The 19,329-nt window shown below is 39.3% G+C and overlaps 1 protein-coding gene across 7 annotated transcripts in view; it reads left to right on the top strand.

Moving 5' to 3' along the window:
- RPS6KC1 (ribosomal protein S6 kinase C1) overlaps window positions 1-19,329 on the top strand; it is a 204,001-nt gene that overhangs the window by 149,945 nt on the left and 34,727 nt on the right. For all 7 annotated transcript variants that reach the window (XM_070768601.1, XM_070768600.1, XM_019976168.2 and 4 more), the window contains 2 exons: window positions 5,693-5,740; window positions 6,947-7,079. In XM_070768601.1, coding sequence (XP_070624702.1) covers window positions 5,693-5,740; window positions 6,947-7,079 — 181 coding nt within the window. The remainder of the gene's footprint in view (window positions 1-5,692; window positions 5,741-6,946; window positions 7,080-19,329) is intronic.

The raw sequence follows: 19,329 nt of genomic DNA, 5'->3' as shown, positions 1-19,329 counted from the left end.
ACCAGTACCTATAATGCTGCCAAGGTGAATTTAATGAATCTACTCATGGTCAAGTGTTGAGAACTATGTTGAGAAAAACTAGCTAACTTGTGTGAGTGGGCTTCTCTATTTTCTCTGGCTTCTTTCTTATGTTGATCCCCTTGTTCTCTGGTATATTTATATGTGAATTCTAAGTGGTATCAGTTGCACAACTGAAGTCCATTTAGATGACATCCAGACAACACGAATAATACCGTGACAACCGTTAGAGGAAAGGCAGTTTGTCCCAGTATGGCTATCTCTGTAGGCCTTTCTTAAACATTAAAAAAAGAAAAAACAAAAAAACTTTTATTAATTGTTTTGGAGTTCTGTGAAATAAGTGACACCAAAGTAGTGAGAGATGTTCCCTTGGATTACCCAGGTAATCTTTCTTCTTAAAGGAATTGGAGCTGGAGTTAACTCTAGAGGCTTACAGACTTTGAATGTCAGCATTTAAATTAAGTATCTAAAAAAATTAAAAAATAGATGACATATAATCTTCACCGAAGGGAACTTTCTGCACTTCCTCACCACATTCATCATGTCTTTATTGCTGTTTGTCTCTTTTCTTTTCTCCAAATTTATTTTTCATATGCCTAAAAATTAATTGTCATTTGATACTTTTGATATGCTCTCCCACCTCCCGTCTTTCCAGAGGTAGTACCTAGTTAAACCTAGTTAAATGTCAAGTCTTCCCCATTCTAGTTAACAAAATTTACTGATAATCAACTGGAACTTTTCTTGCTACTGTTGTGAAAGGAAAGTAGGCAAGTCTCATTGTGCTGGTGGAATTGAAGAACAGATGAGGCTAATCCTAGAGGGATAAGTTGTTTGCTTTTTTTTTTTCCAGTTAGGAGCAGTGATTCTATATATTACCATGGGCAAAGATGGAGTAATCTCTCCTGTTAGACCATATGCTAATATAGTGCTGATAAGTGAGTGTGAAAAATGAAAGGGAAAAATACATTAATTGTATTCTCTCAATAAGGTATGCCATCCAAGATAATTATTTCATGACAGTTTGAGTTATAGAACTTGTTTTATCATGAAATAAAAGCTGGTTTTAGGAGCCTTTTATTGGAAAGACAATTGTATCAAATTAGTACTAGATTAGATTTTTGTCTTTATAAAGGTGAGCAAACCCATGAGCAGTTTTTAAATTGATGTGTTCTAGTCCACAAATGAACAAATTCTGTTTGAGGGTTAAAGAAGCTATTATTTTGTCCTTTATGCTGACAGCTTCATTACAGATTGGCCTACTGTTGGCATTAAAAAAATGTTTGGCTCCTTATGATCTTTGTGCATGCAACTATAATATTAATGCAGTGCTATAGCACTGTTCATTAAGAAATGACTCTAAATGAGGTTGAAGCGTGTAAATTTGGAAAGATACAGATGTTAAATGCAGTCGTTTCTCTTTGTATACAGCCGTATGGCTAATAATTTCCAAGTGGCTAAAGCTCTTGTTAGCAGGAGTGCTGGTGTGTTAAGAATGGCTCTATAAATAACTTTAAGAACTGAAGTTGAAGGTGCTTCTTTTAAAGACTATTGTTAACTAAACATTATTGCCAAACAGATGGAAAGCATTCACCAGCCTGATGTTTTTAGGTCTAATTATATTATCACCAGCCCTGTACGGCTCAGTTGAAGAGGTGTATCCAGAGGCCAATTTATAATCATTTAGCCAACACCTGTTTGGGAGAAATTGACAGTCAAAGGGCACATTTAAAAAAAATCACATATGTTCTTGTGTTTATTGCCTCAATGTGAACATTGTCTGGTCACAAACAAACTTGGTAGGAGGAGAAAGTAAATGTAAGCAAAGAAGCCCTTCTCAGCCAATGTTCATCGATCTTAATTTGGCCTTTTTATCTATCGACTTCATGCTTCATGGCTAAGTGAGACCAGCAAAGAGGTATCACTGCTGATTTACACAGGTACATATTGTCCAGTCGGTTAAGAAGCTTCTGGTAGGAAAAAAGTTATTTCCTTTGTACGGCTTCCATACCTTTTCCCTGGTGAAATGTTTTGGATTGGAATCTGGTGAGTGACTTTAAAAGAGTCACAAACAGATATGAAAACAAATGAGATTTCAGGGACACTGAATGTCTTTACAGGCTCAGTAGATGTTTATTGAGCTCTCCTTTACAGAGATGTGCCTCCTTTTGCACTCATGATATTAATTTGATTGTCAGGGTTCAGGTTCTTTGAATATATCTCCTTGACTTGGAGGTTCAAGATTGGTGGTGAATACAAGTTCCAGGGGAGAGCAGTCTTACCCCGTCTGAAAAAGGGTCAAACCTGATAATCCTGCTAACCGTTTCATTTTAGGGTTTTTCCTTCTTCTGATATACTTCTCTGTGGAAAGACACGTATACGTTTCCTCCATTTTCTTACCCCCCATTACTAACTCAGAGCAGTTCGCTTCTGTCCCCAGGTCACCGCATAGTGCAGTATTGAAAGTTTCACACGTGTGGGTTTGATCCCTAGTTGGGGAACGAAGATCCCATATGCTGCATGGTGTGATCAAAGAAAAAAGGGAAAAGTATACTTTCCTTATTAGATTGTTGAATGAATTATGTGATTTGATTCTTTAAACCCCGTCACAGTGCCTGCTTGAAGCATTCTAGTAGGATAATTTCTCCTGTCTTTAGCTATTATTTTTAATGGAGAATTCTTAGCTATTCATATACATCTGTAGTCCTGACTTATTTTCTAAACTCCATTCCCACATTGCTATCTACCTTCCAAACTTTTATGCTTAAATTCATTCACGTATGTTTAGTGAACAGTTACTTTGGGAGGTGGATAGGTTATGTGTTGCAGGAAATACAGTTTCTGCCCTGTATTAATTTTCTGTTGCTGCATTACAAATTACCACAAACTCTACAGCTTAAAACAACTCACTTTATTATGTCAGAGTTCTCTGGATCAGAGGTCTGACATGAGTTGCATTGGGCTGAAATCAAGGTGCCGGCAGGGCTGCTTTCTTTCCTGGAGACTCTGGGGGAAAACCCACTTTCAAGCTCATTCAGGTTGTTGGCTGTATTCCTTTCTTCGGGGTTGTAGGACTGTGGTTGCTAGCTCTCAGCCAAGGGTTGGTCTTTGTGCCTAAAAGCTGCCTGTTCCTTCCCATGCTTACTGTGAGTTCCTAGAGGTATGTGCAGTGTTTACATGTGGACCTCTGTGTCTTGGAGCGAGCAGTAGCACCTCTCTCTCATACTATGAATCCCTCTGATTTCCCCTTCTGGCATATCAGTTTTGTGCATCATTACAGTTCTGGACCGAGACAGTTCTCTAAGGGTTCATATGATTTGATTGAGCCCACTGAGATAATCCAAGGTAATCTGTTTTAAGGTCTATATCCTAATTGCATCTGCAGAGTCCTTTTGGCCAATAACATAACATATTCACAAGTTATGGAGATTAAGGTATGAGCATCATTGGCAACTGTTTTTCTGCTTACAACATGCTGATGAAAAGCTTGAAGTCTGGTTGGGATATAGACCAAAGTGACCAAATAAAACCATATTGAAGAGGCTGGTATCGTATACAGTAGGAAAACATAGGAAGACAAGCATCAGTGACATTTGAGCTGAATATGGAAATATGAGTGCTTGTTTGATAAGGGGCTGGGTGAACATTGCAGGGAGAAGAAGCTATAATAGTAACAGCAGTAATAGTAACAAGTGGCTGTACCAAGTACTTTTAAAGATTATCTCACTGAAATTCTCACAAATGGTAGATACTATTATTATCTACCATTATGGGCTTCCCTTGTGGCTCAGCTGGTAAAAGAATCTGCCTGCAGTGCGAGATACCTGGGTTCAATCCCTGGGTTGGGAAGATCCCCTGGAGAAGGGAAAGGCTACCCACTCCAGTATTCTGGCCTGGAAAATTCTACAGACAGTCTGTGTGGTCGCAAAGAGTCGGACATGACTAAGCGACTTTCACTTCACTTCACCATTGTATCTTCTACAGATGAAGCTGTAATATCTTCACATATGGAGTGGGAATGGTAAAACTATCTTACTGGGTAATTGAAAGAATTAACAATGATTCCACGTGACTAAAGCATAGCACATAGTAAACACTGAAATCATGGTAGGTGAAGGAGAGTGGAGGGTGGAAAAGAGAAATACTTAGGGGGTAGAATTGACTAGACTTCTAGGTCACTGGTCATGAAGGTGGGGACGGGAGAACTCACAGGACTTAAGGAGCTTTTTGATTTAGGGGGTTTCATGGGTGATAATATTATTTAATACTGTTAAGAGGTGAAACTGGGTTTTGTTTTTAGTGAGAAGAGGGCTTTGGGAAGAGAATAGGAGTTGAGGTATCCGTGGGAGTATTTGTTTGAGATTAGATGGAGTAGAATAGGATCGATGAAGCACTCAGAAGAGGGGTCAAAGATGAAGTTGTCGCTATGACTTCAGATTCATCAGGTCTTAAACAGGTTCCTCATTTTAACTCGCCTGTTTGTTCTCAGCATTCTTTTATTTCCCCAAGCTTGATACCTTCTTTTACCCTTGGCTCCCATCACTGAAGAGGGCAGGAAAGAAGGCCGTGTATACAGTGCTGACAGATTGCTGGGTGTTTTCAGATTTCTGTGTGCAAGTTCTCCCGCCACGGCCCATTTCAGACTCTGCTGCTTCATGTGCTTCTCTCTACACGAGAGACGACATGGGGTGCAAAGCCTAAGATACTGTCTGTATCTCTCCAGGAATAGTTTGCCAACCTCTGCTGTAATGTCTCCAAAATGATAAGATCAACATGATATAAAATATGTAAATATCGAATATATTTATAAACTATAAATGTAAATATGGGAGGATAATTCCCTATCTCTGTTCACTCTTTTCATCAAGATGGGTAGGGGGAGTAGGTGGTTTGAGGGGGTGATGTGTGAAATTATGAGGGATCTTGAAGTCATTTTTTGGATGTATGCTTTTCCTCTGAATAAGAAAAGTGACATGATATAACATAATGTTTTAAAAAGAAAACCTGCCTACTATTTTGAGAATAGAGCATAGGACAGCAAAGATGGAAGCAGAGAAATCTGTTGGGAGGCCATTGTTATAATCCGGGTAAATCTTTGTTTTATTCAGGGTAATACCTGTGGAAGGGGTGAGGTGAGTTCAGATTCTGGATCCAGTTTGAAGAGAGAGCTGGCAGGATTTGCTGATGGGAAAAGAGGATTTAAGGATGAGTCCAGGATGGAGAAGTAGCACCAGAGGGTGCCTTGGGTTGAGCCTGAGTTATTGAGATCACATTGTAGCAAGTGGCTACGTGTGAGGTTTTGGGAAGAAAATTGAGACTTCAGTTTCTGTAAAACAGTTATTTATTTATTCATTTTTTACTTAGCCACTTAATGTTTCATAAGGAAAAGTTCTTTTTCTAAAATAATTTTTCCTTTTAAGAATTATATTTTAAAATAAATGTAGGAAAACATGGTAGAGTTTCTAAAATATGGCATTTTTAGAAAGGAAATAGCCTTTGGATAAGAGTTTTCACTGTGTGATTTGGTGACTTTAAAAAAAGCCTATTCACAAATTAGCGGTTTTGGCTGAGTCAGTTTCAACACTTTCTCCCCAAACCTTTAGTATGGTTTCAAAAAGTTATGAGTTCGTATTTCATTATATTGTAAATAATTTATTACTCATGTCTTTTTTTGTAGGTTTTACTTGTAATGGACACAAGGACAGAACAGACATTTATTTTAAAAGTAAGAATTTTTCTGTTTAATGAGTTTAGAAATGTATTTTCAAATTATGCTTCTGAAAGAAAGTATTTTTTTTCTGGGTGTTTGAATGTTTTTTTTGTGTGTTTACAGTCATCTGGATTCACTTTATTCTGTGTCCTTCCATCACAGTTGATAAATACTCTGTAGCATACATTTAAAAAGAGTGGAGGAAATAATTTGGATAAGTTGAAGGCTCCTTTTATGCTGTTTAAATGTATAGTGTATAATTTAAGTACATCTCTAATATATTTTGCATAATTTATGAAGACCACATGCAATCATACATTTGATTATGATTACAGTTCTTAAGAGCTGAAATTTTACCTTAAAGTCTTTGTTAAAGGTATTTGGAAAAGTGTTATCTACGTCCCTGGCCGTGTCTTTTACCTAAATTCAATTTTGATTCTCTGTATTATTCAATTTGTAATTAAGTGAATAAGGGAAGAACCCCCCCCCCAATTTTGTAATTTCAAAATTATATTTGAAGTGGATTTTGATAGTGCAATATTCTAAAAGTATCCTAATTTTAAGCATTTCCTCAGCATCCAGAATTAATGAATTTCAAATTAGTGTTATGTTTTTCTGATATTTTTCCTTTTACTTATCAGCATGGCAGTAGGTCACATTGACATACACTGAAATAAAATTTTCTCTCTGCGTGTACTTTACTGCTGCTATTTCCTCAGGTTTTTAAACCAGGGTGTGATGTGAGGAACTCCACATACCTTGTTCCTTTGGAGAAAACTTAAAATGATCTTCGTATTTTTTTTGGAATAGAATTTCAAAACTGCCTGTTTAATCTCGGAATACCTTTTGTGTCTCAGGAATTTGAATTGATCTCACGATGTCTGCTGCTTTGAAGATACACATAAGTAAAATAAAACTTAAGAAAAGGTCATAGAGAAATAACTGTGTGTCATCCTGATGACTTAGTTTGAGAGCATCTCTAATAAAAACACTGACCCACGTAATTGATTTTAATGGCAGCTTTGTGGCATCTTCAGTGCTCTGGACTCACGCCAGATGCCATCAGCAGAGCCTCCAGGGACCGAGGGGCATAGAGCAGCAGATGAGTGGTTTCTCTGAAGCCCAGAGTAACTCGGATAGATTAGTTTGGTTGATAAACACAGAGCACAGCAGGCTCCAAAGGCAACTGAGGGTACAACTGACCTTTTTGTTCTCTGTCAGGGTCTAAGGAAAAGCAGTGAATACAGCAGGAACAGAAAGACCATCGTCCCCCGCTGTGTGCCCAACATGGTGTGCCTGCACAAGTACATCGTTTCTGAGGAGTCAGTATTTCTTGTGCTGCAGCACGCAGAAGGTTGGTTTGTAGCTTAAATTGTTTATGCACTGAAGCCGAGCACCCTTCTTAGCTTTTTAGTTTCTATAATGTCCTTCTTCCTTCTGTCATTACTTGAGTGGATAAAACATACGAAACACATGTGAGAAACTGTTTCCTATTCCTCTGCTCGCCACCTGCCCCCCCACCCCCGCCCACTTTGGGTTGCGAGGGACAATGAAAGCCCAGGCAAGCAGCAGATTTCATTTGAACCGTAGGAACATTCTTAGATACGCTTAACTGCTCCCTTACTCTGAGGATGGGTCCAATATGACGAGAACTTTAATGCGGCCGTGTGCTGAGAGGACTAGGTTTTATTTTAGGGATTTCTCTTGTTCTTTGCTGAAAAAGATACATTAATGTTAGATGACAAAATGAAAAGCATCCCCTGAAGAATTAATTAATTACCTCCTTTTTTAGAAGGCGTAGGTATTTGCTTAACGTTTGACATTAACTAGTTATTCTGATCTGGGTTTTTATGAATACAGCCATTGGCATCACATATGGGTACAAAGCAGAGGCGCAGTGCTCTGCCTTCAGACTCTTTATGAGATTTCAGCTCTTAGTAAAGGGAACAGGTGGCAAAAAAAATACTACGTTTTGGTTTGTTTTTGCCCTTTAACACCTGAGTTTAAATAATTAGTCTTCTATTAAAATGAACACAGCATATAAATATAAATGCACAAGATAAACAATTGCCTTTTGGATTTTGAGAGATTTTTTTAAGTGGTAAAGAAAATTACCATGTTTCAAGAAGGTGTTGTTATTATTTTTATGTCACTGAGAATAAAGAACTGTTGTGCTTTAGTAATAGGCGTAACATTTGAATTGAATGCATTTTGCTAGGAAAATGAGTCATTGCTTTGTGGAATGAGGTCTCTTATGATAACTAATGTAAGATTTTTGACAGGGGCAATAAACTATTAATATTGTTTATTATGAAGTACAGCACAAGATAACTACAGATGGAGGGAAGACCTCCATATGTAGTATTTAATAGGAAATTCAGAAGGGGCTCCATGGTCTCTCAGGTATTAAGAGAGTTAATTGCGTGTGTGAATTGGATAACTAATTCACCTTTGTTCAGACATTATAGACAGCTTTTATCTGAGGATACCAGTGCATTACAGACATTATTGAATTAGAGGTCATGTCATCTGATAGCGAAATACAGCCACCTCTGGTGTGGAACAAAATAACTTGCGTAGTAATAATCCATAATAATTTAGAACAAGGTCAGTAGGATGAATGTAATTATAGTCAATATTCTATTACCCAGTGTGGATTATTCATGTTGGAGATAATCTGTGGTAAATTTCCAATCCTGGTTTACCTCTGGTATTTGAGCTTCCTCTTCCTGTTTTTCCTTTTCCTTCTCCAAATACTTAATTTTTTCTTATGCCATCTTATCATTTCTTATACTTCTTAAAGCTCATATTTCAACTGATTTTACCTTGTTACTATAAACGATGTTTATAATCTGCTTTAAAGCCATAGACATGTGGCTTTCAAATTTTTCAGTGTTTTAGATTGTCTTCACCAAATTTCTTTTCCTTTGCTGTTGACCATGCCTGACTTTGAATGATCATATGGCATGGAATTTGTCCTGGATTATTTAAATGGGGGGAAGGTGGGGGGATGGGGGTGGGGAGAGGAGAGAAATGGCTGTTGACAGTTTATTTCAGGTGTTTATTGTTTAATTTTTAAAAGATTTTATAATACAAATAGATTATAGTAGAAATAGGGACTCTGGATTCATTTAATATTCAGCAAATTTATTGAGTATGTACTGTCTATTAGGCTTTTTTTTTCGATGAACAAGACAGGAAAATAAACTTAGATTCTTCTTGTGGAAAGTCAGACAGAAAATGAAAGAGTGATAATATCAGCTAATAATGGGGACTCTACTCATTTCTGGGGTTTCCCAGGTGGTGCTAGTGATAAAGTACTGGCCTGCCAGTGCTGGAGATGCCAGAGACAAGGGTTCAATCCCTGGATCGGGAAGATTCCTTGGAGGAGGGAATGGCAACCCACTCCAGTATTCCTGCCTGGAGAATACCATGGACAGAGTAGCCTGGCTGGCTGTGGTCCATAGGGTCACAAAATATTGAACACGACTGAAGCGACTTAGCGCTCATTCATACTCATTTTTAACAGAGATCTAATAGAGAGTGACTGGGTGACAATTTTAGTTATTCAAGGAAGGCTACTCTAAAAAAGTGACATTTAGAGGAGTTCTGAATGACAAAAGAAATAACCCTTTGAATGTAAGGCGGAAGCCCGTTCTAATAGGGATCAGTGTGAAAAATCGAAGGCAGAAGTAAACTTGGTTTGATGAACAAGAATGGAGACCATTCAGTTGGATCTAGCAATCGACGGCTTTGGTGTTACATGAAGCTACGGAAGAAGCAGGCAGGAGCAAGGTAGAGACTTTGGCTTTCATTCAAGGGCATTGCGAAGTGATTGGACATTTTAAGCAGTGACACAATCTGGTTCACATTCAAGAAAATCCCTCTGACTGTTATATGTGGAATGGATTATAGAAAGTCAAGAGGAGATGCAGTGAGCGGGCTAGTAAAATCGCCTGGGCAAGAGATGATGATGGTATGGCCTTCTGGGATACTATGGAGTTGCTTTGAGGGTAATTAATGGGACCCTATGTGGGCTTCCCTGATAGCTCAATTGGTAAAGAATCTACCAGCAATGCAGGAGACCCTGGTTCAGTTCCTCAACCGGGAAGATCCTTTGGAGAAAGGAAAGGCTACCTACTCCAGTATTCTGGCCTAGAGAATTCACAGTCCATGGGATCCAAAGAGATGGACACGACTGAGCAACTTTCACTTTCACTTTGCACTTTCAGTGGGACCTATGATGGATTTAAAGTTAGGGGGAGGAGAATTTAGGATGCTTTCCTGGATTTGGCATGAGCAGTCAGGTGAACTGGATGGGGGACAGTGTGTTACCTTTTACGTGTCGCTGGTACTTTGTTACCTGTGAAATAGGAGGTTGTGCATTTATCATAAAAATATCACTTTCATATGCATGAGTGGCTATTACTGAAAAAGTAAACATTGAAGAATTGTTTTCTCCATAATATAAATGTTTGAACATTTATGGTTTGGGCTTTAACTTCCCTTTGCTTACAGAACTATTCATTTTCCACACAAGTCTCTTGGACTAATTTTCTTAACATTTTAATTCATTCAATTAGAAATATTTTGGGCACGCTCTGGACTCTTAGTTTTAACATGCGTGCATGCACGCTAAGTCGCTTCTTAGCGTGTGTCTGACTCTTTTGTGACCCTATGGACTGTAGCCCACCAGGCTCTTCTGTCCATGGTATTCTCCAGGCAAGGACACTGGGGTGGGTTGTCATGCCCTGGGATCTTCCCAACCCAGAGATTGAACCCACGTCTCTTATGCCTTCTGGATTGGCAGGCAGGTTCTTTACCACTAGCGCCACCTGGGAAGCCCTAGTTCTAACATGTGCTGTGCTCACTCACTCAGTTGTGTCCGACGTTTTGCAGCCTCATGGACTGCAGGGTGCCAGGCTCCTCTGTCCATGGGGTTCTCCAGGCAAGAATACTGGAGTGGCTTGTCATGCATGCCCTATTCCAGGGGATCTTCCCAACCCAGGTCTCCTGCATTGCAGGCAGATTCTTTACCATTTGAGCCACCAGAGGAGCCCCAGTTCCAACATGGTAATGAGCAAAACGAAGAATATGCCCTCATGGAGTTAATAGTATAGAGGCAGAGCAGACAATAAGCAAATACATTGGTAAATATATGAGGGAATGCCAGAAGGGTGAGTTGAGGGTTTCTATTTTACATAGAGTGGTCGATCTTATTAAGAAGGGAACATTTGGCAGATGACCTGAGGGAAGTGAGAGAGGGAGCAGATGTGGACGTGGGAGGGAAGAGTATTTTGGCAAAGAGAACAAGCTCATAGGCCTGGAGGCAAGAGTGTATTTGCTGTACAAGAAACAGCAAGGTCAGTGGTGGCTGCAGCAGAATGTGAAGAGTGACAGGAAATGGTCTCGTGGAGGTGGGGACACATGTGGACAGAGCCGGTGTGGCCTCCTCAGACACTTTCAGAACATAGTTTTATTCTGAATGGAGAAGAAGTTACTGGGGCATATTGAGCAGAGAAGTGACAAGGTAGGGATCACTCTGGTTGCTTGGTGAAAAACAGAATCTAGGAGGAAAAATAGAATTTAAGAGGGAGACCACTTTGGAGGTTGTTGAAGTAATCCAGGAGAAGTCAGCGCTGGTGTGGACACAGAGGTGGAGGTGGTGAGAAATGGTTATTAGATTGTGAATGTATTTTGAAGACAGAACTGGCATGGTTCTGCCTTGTATGACTCCATGGTTTTGGGCTCAAATAACCGAAAGAATGGTTTCCATTTACTAAGATAAAGAAAGCTCTGGGAAGAGTAAATGTAGAGAGAAAAATGAGATTCGGTGTTGGACATTTGAGTGTGAAAGTGAACGTGTCTGTCTGACTCTTGGCAACCCCTTGGACTGTAGCCCACCAGGCTCCTCTGTCTATGGAGTTCTTCTGGCAAGAATAGTGGAGTGCGTTGCCATTCCCTTCTCTGGAGATCTTCCCAATGCAGGGATCGAACCCAGATCTCCCACATTGCAGGCAGATTCTTTACCATTTGAGCTACCTGGGAAGCCCCTTTTGAGTTTGAGATGCTTATTAAATTAAATTTCTAGGTGGTGTTGAGTAGGCAGTTGGAAATGCCAGACAGGATTTTAGGAGAGAGGGTTAAAACAGGTATTGTTCCTGTGAATGGATCTCTTAATTCTGTTTGAAGAAGAAAAGGTGGGAGAAACAAATATATTCAGTCAAGGCTACGTGTGTCATTAAAAACTTTAGGTTCCTAAGATTAGAGATTATGATTCATTGTGTAGACAGATACCTGCACTTACAGGAATGCTTGGCACACAGAAGGTGCTCAGTGTATAACTGTTCAATATTGAGTAAGAAAAGATGAATGATTAGGTTATAAGAAAGTGGAAAAGCATCTGAGCATGAACATACCAATTAGGTGGGGGATAGGAAAGAGTTTCTCCTTAAGATACCTGGGGACCCAAGGGATAAAATTATTCTTATTAGCTAGTTTCTAAAAAATATTATAAAATGAATATAGAAAGAAATTTACGCTAGATGGAAGTCTATAAAATAGAAATGGAAATTCTTCCTTTTTCACTTTGATGCCCAAGAAATGGGAATATTGTCAGAAACTTCCTTTGTATATAAACATACACTCCTCCCTCTTCTTGCCTTTTCGAAAACCAGCTTGAACATCTGGAAGTTCACGGTTCACTTACTGTTGAAGCCTGGCTTGGAGAATTCTGAGCATTACTTTGCTAGCGTGTGAGATGAGTGCAACTGTGTGTTCTTTGAGCATTCTTTGGCATTGCCTTTCTTTGGGATTGGAATGAAAACGGACCTTTTCCAGTCCTGTGGCCACTGCTGAGTTTTTCAAATTTGCTGCCATATTGAATGCAGCCCTTTCACAGCATCATCTTTTAGGATTTGAAATAGTTCAACTGGAATTCCATCATGTCCAGTAGCTTTGTTTGTAGTGATGCTTCCTAAGGCCACTTGACTTCACATTCCAGGATGTCTGGCTCTAGGTGGATGATCACACCATCGTGATTATCTGGATCGTGAAAATCTTTTTTGTACAGTTCTTCTGTGTATTCTTACCACCTCTTCTTAATATCTTCTGCTTCTGTTAGGTCCCTACCATTTCTGTCCTTTATTGTGCCCATCTTTGCATGAAATGTTCTGTTGGTATCTCTAATTTTCTTGAAGAATTCTCTAGTCTTTCCCATTCTGTTGTTTTCCTCTATTTCTTTGCACTGATCGCTGAGGAAGGCTTTCTTATCTTTCCTTGCTGTTCTTTGGAACTCTGCATTCAAATGGGTATATCTTTTGCTTTTCTCTCTTGGCTCTTTGCTTCTCTTCTTTTCACAGCTATTTGTAAGGCCTCCTCAGACAGCCATTTTGCTTTTTTGCATTTCTTTTTCTTGGAGATGGTCTTGATCCCTATCTCCTGTACAATGTCACCAACCTCTGTCCATAGTTCTTCAGATCTTCAAGCTGGTTTTAGAAAAGGCAGAGGAACCAGAGATCAAATTCCCAACATCCGTTGGATCATCAAAAAAGCAAGAGAGTTCCAGAAAAACATCTATTTCTGCTTTATTGACTATGCCAAAGCCTTTGACTGTGTGGATCACCACAAACTGGAAAATTCTTCAACAAATGGGAATACCACACCACCTGACCTGCCTCTTGAGAAATCTGTTTGCAGGTCAGGAAGCAACAGTTAGAACTGGCCATGGAACAACAGACTGGTTCCAAATCGGGAAAGGAGTACGTCAAGGCTGTATATTGTCACCCTGCTTAAACTTATATGCAGAGTACATCATGAGAAACGCTGGGCTAGTGGAGCACAAGCTGGAATCAAGATTGCCGGGAGAAATATCAATAACCTCAGATATGCAGATGACACCACCCTTATGGCAGACAGTGAAGAGGAACTCAAAAGCCTCTTGATGAAAGTGGAGAGTGAAAAAGTTGGCTTAAAGCTCAACATTCAGAAAACGAAGATCATGGCATCCGGTCCCACCACTTCATGGGAGATAGATGGGGAAACAGTGGAAACAGTGTCAGACTTTATTTTTGGGGGCTCCAAAATCACTGCAGATGGTGACTGCAGCCATGAAATTAAAAGACGCTTACTCCTTGGAAGGAAAGCTACAACCAACCCAGATAGCATATTGAAAAGCAGAGACATTGCTTTGCCGACAAAGGTCCCTCTAGTCAAAGCTATGGTTTTTCCAGTAGTCGTGTATGGATGTGAGAGTTGGACTGTGAAGAAAGCTGAGTGCCGAAGAATTGATGCTTTTGAACTGTGGTGTTGGAGAAGAGTCTTCAGAGTCCCTTGAACTGCAAGGAGATCTAACGAGTCCATCCTAAAGGAGATCAGTCCTGGGTGTTCACTGGAAGGACTGATGTTGAAGCTGAAACTCCAATACTTTGGCCACCTGATGGCGAAGAACTGACTCATTTGAAGAGACCCTGATGCTGGGAAAGATTGAAGGCAGGAGGAGAAGGCGACGACAGAGGATGAGATGGTTGGATGGCATCACTGACTCAATGGATATGAGTTTGAGTAAACTCTGGGAGTCGGTGATGGACAGGGAGGCCTGGTGTGCTGTAGTCCATGGGATCACAAAGAGTCAGACATGACTGAACTGAACTGAACTGAACTCCCTCTTCATCTTTCTGATATTTAAAAACAAATGGATTTCACATATTGTTCTATAGCTTGCTTTCCCCCTGTCCTAATAGTGTACTTTGATCATCTTTCCTATCAGTGCCTTGTATAGTCTATATCCAGAGAGGCAGTATAGTATAGTCATTGAAAACAAGCATCTTAGAGCCAGACCACATTAGCTTGAAGGTGGGTTCGTAATTTACTAGTGGTGACCTTGCACAAGTCCCTTGGACTGCAAGGAGATCCAACCAGTCCATTCTGAAGGAGATCAGCCCTGGGATTTCTTTGGAAGGAATGATGCTAAAGCTGAAACTCCAGTACTTTGGCCACCTCATGCGAAGAGCTGAGTCATTGGAAAAGACTCTGATGCTGGGAGGGATTGGGGGCAGGAGGAGAAGGGGATGACAGAGGATGAGATGGTTGGATGGCATCACTGACTGGATGGACGTGAGTCTCAGTGAACTCCGGGAGTTGGTGATGGACAGGGAGGCCTGGCGTGCTGCGATTCATGGGGTCGCAGAGTCAGACACGACTGAGCGACTGAACTGAACTGATGCCTCTGTTTCCTTATATGTAAAATAGGGATAATAAGAATTATGTAATAGTTATATAATTAACTATAATAATTACATAGGGTTGATGTAAGGATTAAGTAGTTGATATATGTAAAATACTTAAAATAGTGCCTAGTACATGTTTGCAGTATTGTTGTTTTATTTATTTTTGAGTAGATGCAGGGTATTTATTTCGCTGTGCTGATTTACTGTAGTTGATTTAAGTAGTCCTCTGTCAATTGTTGTTTAAATTGTTTCTAGTACTTGTCCCTATACATCTTTGTACATTTTTGTTTTGAGAGTTATTTAAATAATAGTTTATTCTAATTATTATTTATTACAATAAATTATTTAAATAACCAATAATTTATTAGAATTAAATGAAATAACCTAAGTGTATAAATATTTATTTAAAATTGAATTAATTAAGTAATAATAAATTATTGTTTATTTATGGAACAAATTTCGTGAAGTAGAACTGCTGGGTCAAAAGATGATTTTTGATCATTTGTTCAGAAATATTTTATCATATGTATTAAAACAATTTGAATTCTGATAAGTAAATTGAACAGATTTTCTTTGCAATCTTGTAGAAAACCAATAGATGAAAATCTTAATGAGAGAGAATTCTTATTAAACTTTATGGATTGCTATTTTTGTAGCTTAAAATAGCTAATATCTACAATTTTATATGCTTCAACAGGGCTTAGAAAAGTGTCATTTATATTAGAGTATTAAAAATTATACATTTTTTAGATATTTGCTATTTCTATTTGTGATTTAGCAATAATGGGATTTTCTAGGTTAATGTCATTAATGTTACAATAATAATGTTAATGTTTGTGTAAGCTTGTGTATTAGGCCTGATCTTAACTCTGTAGTAAGTAAAACCCATTCAGCTTCTGTGGATCAGGAACTTTGTGGAATAATATGTTTTTTGTAAGTTATGTGTCTTCATGATTTTGTAATTGAAAAAAGTATGTCATAGGACCAAATTTTTGTTTCTGTAGCTCTATATTGAGCATTAAATCTAACTGGGGCCCCCAAATAGAATGGAGATGAGCTGAAACAGTTTTTTTCTCTCTGGAAAATGCAGTTTTTATATTTTGTGTTAGGGTACTCATTTAGGCTAGTAACAAATTTCATAAAGAAAATGCCGACAATTATATTAAAATTTTATCTGATAATGAAAAGAATGGAAATTAAATAAGATGCCATAGTTGATTAATCAAATTGGTAAACTTGCTAATGTTCAGTCTAGGTAAGATGCTATGAAGATGGCTCTGGTACATGTTGTAATAGGAGTGGATTCTGGCATAGCCTTTCTGTAAAGCAGTTTAATGACACATATCAGGAGCATTAAATATATTCATACTTCCTGACCTGCCACTTTCATTTCTGGTATTCTGTCCTGATGAAATAGTCAGAGGTGTTAAGTATTTGTAAATTAAACTATGAATATACAGTATTTAAATTCTAATTTAAAAGACTGGAAGCAAATGTTCAACAGTAGAGGAACATTTAAACACCTTATCTGTCTATCTCATGGATATGCTCTGTAGCCATTCAAGTTTGTATTCTCATGAAATGAGAAAATGCTTATGATAAGATGTTAGTTATGAAAAGTCTGAAAAAAATATACTAATGGTTAATACTGTTTGTGGTTGAATTATGTATTCTGAATTTTTTGCTGTTCTCCTTGTCCTTTTCTGTATTTAAATTTATTTTCATAGTAAAACTATTATATGTATCAGTTTTAGAATAAGAAGAAAATATGACCAAAAAAATGACATTTTTAGTGTGCATAAGCTTTTCCTTGAAAGATTTTCAAAAATTTGTAAAAATATCATTGTTTTAAAACTCTATTTAATAAATATTTAATTCCTATTATTTTACTTACTACACAGAATCCTCTCTTTGTAGTTATGAAGACCCTGCAGTCTGGTAAAGGAGCTGATGAAAGCATAAAAGTAATATTAGTAGGAAATAGGATGTTGTAAATGTAATAAGAGGGATGAAGTGATACAGAGGATTCTAAGAAGATAGGAATTGTATCCAGTGAGAACATGTAAAAAAATTGATAAAAGAAAACAAATTCTGAAAGACCTTCAAGAATGGATAGGATTTTGACAAGCAGATATTGGGGAAACTAAAAGGGAAGAAAATTCTAAGTGGTATAAATATCAATTCAGTTCAGTTCAGTCGCTCAGTCGTGTATGACTCTTTGGAACCCCATGGACTGCAGCATGCCAGGCCTCCCTGTCCATCACCAACTCCCAGAGTTTACTCAAACTTATGTCCATTGAGTCGGTGATGTCATCCAACCATCTCATCTTCTGTCATCCCCTTCTCCTCCTGCCTTCAATCTTTCCTGGCATCAGGTTCTTTTCAAATGAGTCAGTTCTTTGCATCAGGTGGCCAAAGTATTGGAGTTTCAGCTTCAGCATCAGTCCTTCCAATGAATATTCAGGACTGATTTCCTTTAGGATAGACTGGTTGGATCTCCTTGCAGTCCAAGGGACTCTGAAGAGTCTTCTCCAGCACCACAGTTCAAAAGCATCAATTCTTTGGCACTCAGCTTTCATTTGAGCAAAAACCCAGCATGGGTTATATGTGGAGAAATTCTGTTCAGGTAAAATGCCATAGTAATTTGAGGGAGAGAACCAAATCATGGATTGATACTGCATTAGTAGGGGTTTAAATGCCCATATGGTGTTGGTACATCATTCAGTGAGGCTTCCCAGGTGGCACAGTGGTAAAGAATCCACCTGCCAATGCAGGAGATGCAGGAGATGCGGGTTCAATCCCTGGGTCAGGAAGAAATGGCAACCCACTCCAGTATTCTTGCCTGGAGAATCCCATGGACAGAGGAGCCTGGCAGACTACAGTCCATGGAGTCAGAAAAAGTCGGACATGACTGAAATGACTGAGGATGTACATTATTCAGTAGGTGGGCAGCAGGGGGATTTGGGATTTTGGAGAAATGACATGATAAGATCTGTGCTAAAGTGAAAAGCTTACTTGGGTAGCAATTAGTATGGCAGGGCGCCACAAGAAGGACTGACAGTAGAGGTCTAGTTGTAGCTGTAACATTATTCCAGGAAGCACAGAGTGATTGGAGGAATTAGAAGAAGTGGAGGACTGTGGGAAGCATGTGTAGATCTTATAGGACTTTGAAACTTGTCAGATGTAGGAAGAACAGGGAGAGAAAGTGTCCAAGATGGTCCAAAGCTTTTGTGCCTCAGTAGCTCTGAAGTCAGAAAGAGGAAGTGATCTGGGGAGCAAAAATAAAGAATTTAAGCACAATCAGTTTTAGATTTGAGCAGCTCATCCAGGGTGTGTGTGTGTGTGTGTGTGTGTGTGTGTCTGTGTGTGTTAGTTGCTCAGTCATGTCCGACTCTTTGCGACCCCATGGACTATAGCCCACCAGGCTCCTCTGTCCATGTGATTCTCCAGGCAAGAATACTAGTGTGGGTTGCCATTTCCTTCTCCAGGAGATCTTCCTGATTCAGGGATCAACCCTGGGTCTTCTGCATTGCAGGTGGATGCTTTTTTTTTTTTTTTTATTACACTGTCTGAGCTACTAGGGAAGCCCAATTAGCCTAAAAATAAATGCAACTTGTCTTAGAACTTTATTAGGTTCCTTGCTGATTACTGGAACGTTACAGCTACAGATAGTAGCCACTTTGTGATGGCGTATCTCATCACAAATGAGTAACCATTTGAGTTAACAAGCATTGAGTGATGCCTGTCATTTCCTGCACACCGTATCAGCAGTAGGTATGCTGCTGCTGCTGCTGCTGCTGCTGCTGCTAAGTCACTTCAGTCGTGTCCGACTCTGTGTGACCCCATAGACGGCTCCCCCATCCCTGGGATTCTCCAGGCAAGAACACTGGAGTGGGTTGCCCTTTCCTTCTCCAACACATGAAAGTGAAAAGTGAAAGTGAAGTCACTTAGTCGTGTCCGACTCTTGGTGACCCCATGGACTGCAGCCTACCAGGCTCCTCTGTCCATGGGATTTTCCAGGCAAGAGTACTGGAGTTGGGTGCCATCACCTTCTCCAGGCAGTAGGTATAGAAAGATGAAAAAGACTTGGTCCTGTCCTTACGGTGGTTATAATCTAAGAGCACTGAAAACAGTAGATAACATGATTTTTTGGATTTCACACAAGAATCCCAGCTTCAGGGTAGGCATTGCTTATTTATTTATTTGCTTGCACTGTGTCTCTGTTGCTGCCCCTGAGCTTTCCCTGGTTTTGGCGAGTGGGGTGAGCTCGCATTCATTCATTGTGATGCGCAGCCTTCTCATTGCAGTGGCTTCTCTTGTTGCAGAGCATGGGCTCTGGACCCTCAGGCTTCAGTAATTGCAGCACAGGGGCTCTGT

The sequence above is a fragment of the Bos indicus genome, chromosome 16 (assembly GCF_029378745.1).
Source record: "Bos indicus isolate NIAB-ARS_2022 breed Sahiwal x Tharparkar chromosome 16, NIAB-ARS_B.indTharparkar_mat_pri_1.0, whole genome shotgun sequence".
In the NCBI taxonomy this organism is placed as follows: Eukaryota; Metazoa; Chordata; class Mammalia; order Artiodactyla; family Bovidae; genus Bos; species Bos indicus.
Note: the sequence above shows the minus strand (reverse complement) of the source record. Positions and strands in the feature narration are given on the sequence as shown.